General features: G+C 43.1%; 1 protein-coding gene across 1 annotated transcript; it reads left to right on the forward strand.

The window, feature by feature from the left end:
* The first annotated feature begins 1,224 nt into the window (after positions 1–1,224).
* LOC146361474 (E3 ubiquitin-protein ligase TRIM39-like) lies at positions 1,225–2,982 on the forward strand. The gene has a single exon (XM_084922540.1). The coding sequence runs from the start codon at positions 1,239–1,241 to the stop codon at positions 2,886–2,888; it is 1,650 nt and encodes a 549-aa protein (XP_084778666.1). The 5' UTR covers positions 1,225–1,238; the 3' UTR covers positions 2,889–2,982.
* The last annotated feature ends 4,632 nt before the right edge of the window (positions 2,983–7,614 follow it).

The raw sequence follows: 7,614 nt of genomic DNA on the forward strand, positions 1-7,614 counted from the left end.
GATGACCACCAAAACAGATGGTGATAGTACGTTTTTTTCCCCAGCATGATATGCAATTTAGGCAGTATCTGTCCAAAGTATTACTTGAGGGTGGACCTTTGAAGCCACATAGAGATTGTTGGGTCAATCGTTTCTAGGATCTGGCTTAGCCCACTGAACATCTTGTTCTTTTGCAGCTCAACCAGATAGGATATTTTAGAGTTGCAAGACCAGTAGGTTGTACTTTGCTGACTAATGACTAGGAAGCCCTGAGTCATAGACTGTCTTCATAAAGTCATCCTAAAGCCTACTATCCAGTGCTACCGATCTACATTCTCCACTAATGCCACCTTGCAATCTCCTGTGTCTTTCATATTGCATAAGATGTTGTCCACATGTGTGCACCTTCCTCCACTCTTGCATGTTACCCTTTGTTCCTCCCTCTTCTTATATGTGTTAACCACAACTATTTCCATCCTTTTCACAAAATCTGCCAACATCTGTCCTTCTTCTTTTTTAGGTCATTAATACCATACCTACCCAACACCACCTCATCACCTCTGTTTCCTTCATGCCAATTAAAGTTTGATCCAATCACCACTCTCCCCCACTGGGGACACTCTCTGCCACTTCATCCAAGAATGAATCCAGAATTCTTCTTTCTCCTCAAACTGACATCCAGTTTTCAGGCATTTGCACTGACAACATCCATGTGGTGGAATTAAGGCACGACGGGACCACAGATCCATGTTTTGAGCCATCTTTATTTAACATTTGCATCACACCACCACAACCCCCCTGAGTCCCCGTGTTTTTAACTAGGCGGGCGTGATTAAGGATGGCGTGCAGGTGCGTCCGCCCTCCCTGCACGGCACCGCAGACCACACCCCACCACAATCCAACATCACCCCTTAAATTTCTAGCTTCAACCTTGATATTATCTGACACCTATGGCTGGTCTTTTTATCAAACAGATGTAAGACTAAAAAAACAACAACTGTGTGATACTGAGTGTTTAGAGCAGTCTGAAGTTTGAATGTTGGGCTCAAAGGAATTACTTTCAAATACACTGACCACTTTATTCACTTAATTATTAGTATTTGAACCTTTGGTCATGTTTAGCATAAACATACACAAGTGGAAAGAACGAGAACTTGTGACAGGAAAGAAGGAAAAGCAGAATAGGTCCACTCAAAACAGAATTAATACTGAATTTAAAATAAAATCATTTTCTCTTCTTTCTCACTCAGAGTGCAGACATGTCTGCTGCCAGCTGTCTTCTATCTGAAGATCAGTTTCTGTGCTCCATCTGTCTGGATGTCTTCACTGATCCAGTCTCCACACCATGTGGACACAACTTCTGCAAAAACTGCATCAGTCAACACTGGGATATCTGTGACAGGTGTCAGTGTCCTGTGTGTAAAAAGGTGTTTCAGACCAGACCTGAGCTGCACAGCAACACATTCGTCTCTGACATGGTTTCTCAATTCAGACAGAAAGTCAGCAGCAGCAGTTCAGAGCAACAAGCTGCCAAACCAGGAGAAGTTCCCTGTGACATCTGCACTGGAACCAAACTGAAGGCCCTGAAGTCCTGCCTGGTGTGTCTGGCCTCCTACTGTCAGACTCACCTGGAGCCTCACCTGACAGCTTCACGGCTGAAAAGACATCAGCTGATCGATCCTGAGGAGAACCTGGAAAGTAGGATATGTGTGAAACATGATCAACCTCTGGAGCTGTTCTGTAAGACTGATCAGACATGTGTCTGCATGCTCTGCTCTGTCATAGACCACAAGACTCATGAGTTTGTTCCTCTGGGAGAAGAATATGAAGGAAAGAAGGCAGAACTGGGGAAGACTGAGACTGAAATTCAACAGATGATCCAGAAGAGACGAATGAAGATTTGGAATTTCAAAGAGTCAGTGAAGAAGAGTAAAGATGCTGCAGACAGAGAGAAAGCAGAAGGTGTTCAGGTCTTCACTGCTCTGAGGAAGACTCTCAGGAGATGTTTGAAAAAGTTCATAAAGGAGATTGAAGATAAACAGGAAACAACAGAGAAACAGGCTGAAGGTTTCATCACAGATCTGGAACAGGAAATCTCTGAGCTGATGAAGAGAAGCTCTGAGGTGGAGCAGCTCTCACGCTCTAAAGATCACCTCCAACTCCTCCAAAGCTTCTCATCCCTGAAAGCTGCTCCAACCACCAAAGACTGGACAGAGGTCAGTATCCATCCACCATCATATGAGGGGACTGTGGTGAGAGCTGTGGATCAGTTGAAGGAGACACTCAGTAAAGACATGAAGAAGCTGTTTGAGGCTGAACTGAAGAGGGTCCAGCAGTATGCAGTGGATGTGACTCTTGATCCTGATACAGCACATCCTTATCTCATCCTGTCTGATGATGGAAAACAAGTACACTGTGGTGAAGAGGAGAATGATCATCCAGACAACCCAGAGAGATTTTCTGTGGAGCGTCTTGTTTTAGGAAAGCAGAGTTTCTCTTCAGGCAGATTTTACTTTGAGGTTCAGGTTAAAGAAAAGCCTGACTGGGTTTTAGGAGTGGTCAGAGAGTCAGTCAACAGGAAGGAAGTCATCACACCGAGTCCTGCGAATGGTCTCTGGACAGTAGGAACATATGAAAACATTTGTGGAGCTCTTGAAGATCCTACAGTCCCACTCTCTCTTCAGCGTGGTTCTGAGAAGGTGGGGGTGTTTGTGGATTATGAGGAGGGTCTGGTCTCCTTTTATGATGTAGATGATGTAGATGTGATCTACTCCTTTACTGGCTGGTCCTTCACTGAGAAACTCTACCCATTGTTCTGTCCCAAAGTTAATGTTGATAATGATGATGAGAACAGTTGTGGTAAAAAAATTAAACCTCTGATCATCTGTCCTGTCAATCAGTCAGTCTGATAGTTTACCATGTGGAAATTGGACCATATACAGAGTCATCTCAACCTTTCAGCTGACACAGAAAAGAAGTCATAAAAAACATAACTGAGAAAACTGCAGCTGCTGATCATGATCATGATATACAGTTAGAAGCTGCAGATTAATCCAGTAAGCTGAGTCGAGTCAGTTGAGTTTTTGTTAAACTGTTTTCAAGTTGAAAAAATTATTACAACATAACAAAATAGAAACTCTCCTTTTCTTTTGCTTTCAGTGTTCAAAGGCACAGACATTAAAGCATATACTGTACACACGTTTGAGGAAACATGTTAATATTTTATTCTTTTTATTCACCTTTTCTTAAATATCAAAATCAGGATTTCAGAAAATATTTTTTTAATATGTACACCATGCTTTTTCAGAATACAATAAATACAATTCTAAACTTTTATTTCTTCTTTGATGATAATCAGCCGGTGAACTTCAGCCTTTTTACCTCTGAAGTGACAGCAAGACCAGTTCTTTTAGAAAGACCCACATTTACGCCAGTAGCATGAAAACTATCATACATGTCATAAATAAATTTGGAAAATGCAATTTTTTAGTTACATCTAGCTAGCTAAGTTTTCATTAATTTTTCTCTCTGATGTTCAGCCCGGATTAAGACGACAAAAATGCAGCACTTTAAGTGAAAATGCAGCAGAGGGCGCTCTTAGCCAGGCCCAGTCTGTTCTTTATTTAAAACATTTAAATCATTGTGTGTGTTTGATTAGTGATTATTCAGCTCATCAGAGCTGCTTCAGTGTTTCACTCTGTTTCTTCTTTATTCCAGCTTCACTGTGCAGCACATGTTGGCTTTATTTTGGAATTATTTTCTCTTCTCCTCTAAGACATCTTTGAACTAGTTTTTGTGTTTGTCATGGTTTATGTCCTAGTTCTATATTAGTTTTTCTTCAGCTCAGTTTTCCGCAGTATAGTCTCTGTGTCTTTCAGCCTTCCCAGTCACAAACCCATGACTGTCTGTTTTCTCCCTAGTCCCAGTGTCAAGCCCACGTGTCTTAGTCATGCTCTCGGTGTTTGTACTTCCTGCTTTGTTAATCTTCCATCTCATGTGTATTCTGTTCAGTTTTGCTTCCCCTGCATCGTCATTCAGTTTAGTGTCAGCTGTGTTCCCACCTGTGGCCTGTTCCCTTGTAGTCCTCTTTGTGTGTATATTTGGTGGCAGCAGCAGTGGGTTTCCAGGCCAATTAAGGAGTGGAGAAGATGTCTACCCGAGCAAAGAGGGGGCTTGTTCCAGAATGTGAAGCAGATGATTTACAAGATGGCAGCGACCAACAAGGGGCAACAAGTGGCCATATTGCTGGACAAGAGAATGTGGCTGAATTGTCCAAACTTTTGCAAACTCTGATGCAACAGCAGGCTGAACGCGATTCTAAACTGGAGCAAGAGCACAAGCGCCAGGAGGACAGATGGAGGCAAATCCGGCATCAGTTTGCCCAGCTTCAACAGCAGGTGCAGCATGGCAATCTAGAGCATCAGTTACTTGAAGTACAAGCATCTACATCGGCTTCTTCGAGAGCACCTACTCCAGAACCATCTGCCAGCACACAAGAATCAAATAGGCTTGACTTGGAGCCGGTACATCAACGCAGTGAGGCACAGCTTTCAACACTGGTGAGACATTCAGGCTGGAAGGGGCCAAAAATGCAACCTTACAATGAAGGTGAGGACATTGAACATTATTTAATCACCTTTGAAAGAATTGCTCATGCTTGCCAGTGGCCGCAAGATGAGTGGGCTCTTCACCTAGCACCACTGCTAGCTGGTAAAGCACGTTCCGCTTATGTAGCCATGGATATTGATGACACCATGGACTATGCAAAAGTAAAGTGTGCTGTCTTGCAGAAATATGAAATAAGTGTTGACACCTATCGAATGAGGTTTCGTTCTAGTACCTTTGGAGCAGAGGAAACACCAAGGGAGCTGCAGGTCCGCCTAAAGGAGTTGTACATCAAGTGGATGAATCCTGAAACAAAGACAAAGGATCAAATCGGAGACGCCATCATCATGGAACAGTTTCTCAAGGTTCTGAATCCTGATCTTCAGACATGGGTTAAGGAACGTAACCCAAAGACTTCCAAGGAAGCAGCAGAACTGGCTGAAGCTTTCTTAGCAGCTCGTCGACCATCAAAAGACTTCACACCAGTTAAGTCAAATTCCAACATGCCATTGAACAAGTTAGGTGGTGGCACTGACTTGAAAGTTAAGCACACAAGACAGAACTGGTATAACTCAGATCCTGCCAGATCTGAGACAAAAAATAAAACCAATAAAGCATGTCATTTGTGTGGTCAAATAGGTCATCTTAAAGCTCAGTGTACAAAGATGTCTGTTAGTAAAAATGACATGTGTTCTGCTAGACAAACTAAAGTCAGTGAGAATCACAAAAATTAAATTGAATGTCAGCAACGTGAACCATCAATTGGGGTATTTGTTGAAGACAAACCCTGTGTAGCTCTGTTAGATTCAGGAAGTAATCGCTCTCTGGTTAGACAAGACAGTCTTCCTAGGGATGTGATCTTTTCAGGAGCAACAGTGGATGTGTGCTGTATTCATGGTGATAAGGTATCATACCCAGTTGCTGAAGTTGCAATTGAAGTAGAAGGCCAGTGTTACACTCTTTCAGTGGGAGTGCTGCAAACTCTGCCTTATCAAGTGGTGTTGGGCCGTGATCTCCCTGTACTCACAGAGCTAATAGCCAAGCATTCCTGTCAGACTGAAACCGTTGAAAGTTTGTTGGCAGTCACAAGGTCAAAAGCTAAGGAGCAACAGGTTAATGTTTTGGGCTGGGATGAATTACCTTTTGCAAGTGAGGATGCGCCATTGGACGAGTCTAGTACTCGTTCTAAACCAAAAAAGAGCAAGAGACAGAGAAGACATGAAAAGGTGAAGGGAACAAGAATAGCTGAACACATTTTAGATCCTTTAAAGACTGAGTCTCTCCCCAGTGCTAGTCTGGTTGCTAGGCTTCAGAAAGAGGATCTAACACTAAAACCATTGTTTTCTAAATGTGTTCCAGAGTCAACTACAGTTGAGGGAAGGCAGGAAGTGTTTGTGGTTAAGGGAGATTTGTTGCATCGCCGTAGCAAGATTGGTGACCAGTTGGTGATCCCAGAGTTTGAGATCTACCATTTTGAAAAATGAGTCATTCGATTCCCTGGGCAGGACATTTGGGACAATCTAAAACATTTTCTAGAATGATTCCCAGATTTTACTGGCCCCAACAGTTCAGTGATACGGTACAATACTGTAAAGCTTGCCCACAGTGCCAGTTAACAGCTCCAGGCAGGAAAGCAGATAGAGCTCCGCTTATCAGTATGCCCATCATTGATACACCCTTTTCACGCATTGCCATGGACATTGTTGGCCCACTAGAACAGAGTAAAGCAGGTCACAAGTACATACTTGTAGTTTGTGACTATGCCACAAAATATCCTGAAGCCTTCCCCCTGAAGAAAATAAAGGCTCGTCAGATTGTTAACTGCCTGATTCAGTTGTTTTCCAGAGTAGGTATCCCAAAAGAAATCATCACAGATCAGGGTACCAATTTCACTTCCAAGATGCTCAAAGAAGTATACAGTTTGTTAGGGATCCAGGGTGTCAAGACCAGTCCCTATCACCCACAGACGGATGGCCTTGTGGAGCGATTTAACAAGACCTTAAAATCAATGCTCAGGAAATTTGTGAATTAAACAGGGTCAGATTGGGACCAATGGCTCCCATTTTTGTTATTTGCCTACCGAGAGGTTCCACAAAGTTCTACTGGGTTTTCACCATTCCAGCTACTTTATGGGCATCCTGTCAGAGATCCAATGGATGTTCTGAAAGAAGCTTGGGAGGGTTCGATGTCAGAGCAGAGGTTTAGTGAACTCTCACATGTCCTCAAAATGAGAGACAAGCTAGAACATTTCCAAGAACTTGCTAATAACAATCTGGCCCATGCGCAACAGCGGCATAAACAAAGATATGATAAAGTGTCAAGAAGAAGAGTCTTCCGTGAGGGACAGAAAGTTCTTCTACTGTTGCCAACTTCTGAGAGCAGTCTTTTTGCAAAGTGGCAGGGGCCATATGAAATCACAAAGAAGACAGGCCCAGTCACATATGAGCTTCATTTGCCAGCTCGTCGAAAGAATCATCAAGTGTTCCACGTCAATCTTTTGAAAGAGTGGACTGACCAGCCACAGGACTCAACATCCATGTGGGCATGTACAGTTGTGGATGAGGAAGAGCCTCAGGAGCAGTACTTCCATTCTTCAGCTGTCAAAACTGTGTTTCCAGACTTATACCATCTGCCTTTGGAAAGACGTCAGGAGGTGCAATCGCTTATGACCAAGGAACTCTTCAGTCTAAAGCCAGGTCGTACACACCTCATTGAACACAAAATCATTTTGCATTCTCCAGACCAACGGCCAATTAGAGATACCACTTGCCGTATCCCAGCTAAGCTATTGCCTGAGTTGAAAAGTGAGCTGGAGGAGATGCTGGCTGCAGGAATCATTGAGCCATCGCACAGTGAGTGGTGTAGCCCTGTTGTGCTTGTACCAAAGAAAGATGATCCTAAGCTTAGATTTTGTGTAAACTTTTCTAAGTTAAATTCTGTGTCTGCTTTTGATCCTTATCCAATGCCGAGGGTTGATGAACTAATTGATTGTTTGGGAAATGCTAAATTTCTGACTACCCTTGACCTCTG

The sequence above is a fragment of the Perissodus microlepis genome, chromosome 23 (assembly GCF_051167445.1).
Source record: "Perissodus microlepis isolate ML-2025 ecotype Zambia chromosome 23, ASM5116744v1, whole genome shotgun sequence".
Taxonomy (NCBI): Eukaryota; Metazoa; Chordata; class Actinopteri; order Cichliformes; family Cichlidae; genus Perissodus; species Perissodus microlepis.

Bases quoted from the DNA above. Each gene is read 5' to 3' on its own strand.
- LOC146361474 (XM_084922540.1), top strand. From the start codon at position 1,239: ATGTCTGCTGCCAGCTGTCTTCTATCTGAAGATCAGTTTCTGTGCTCC.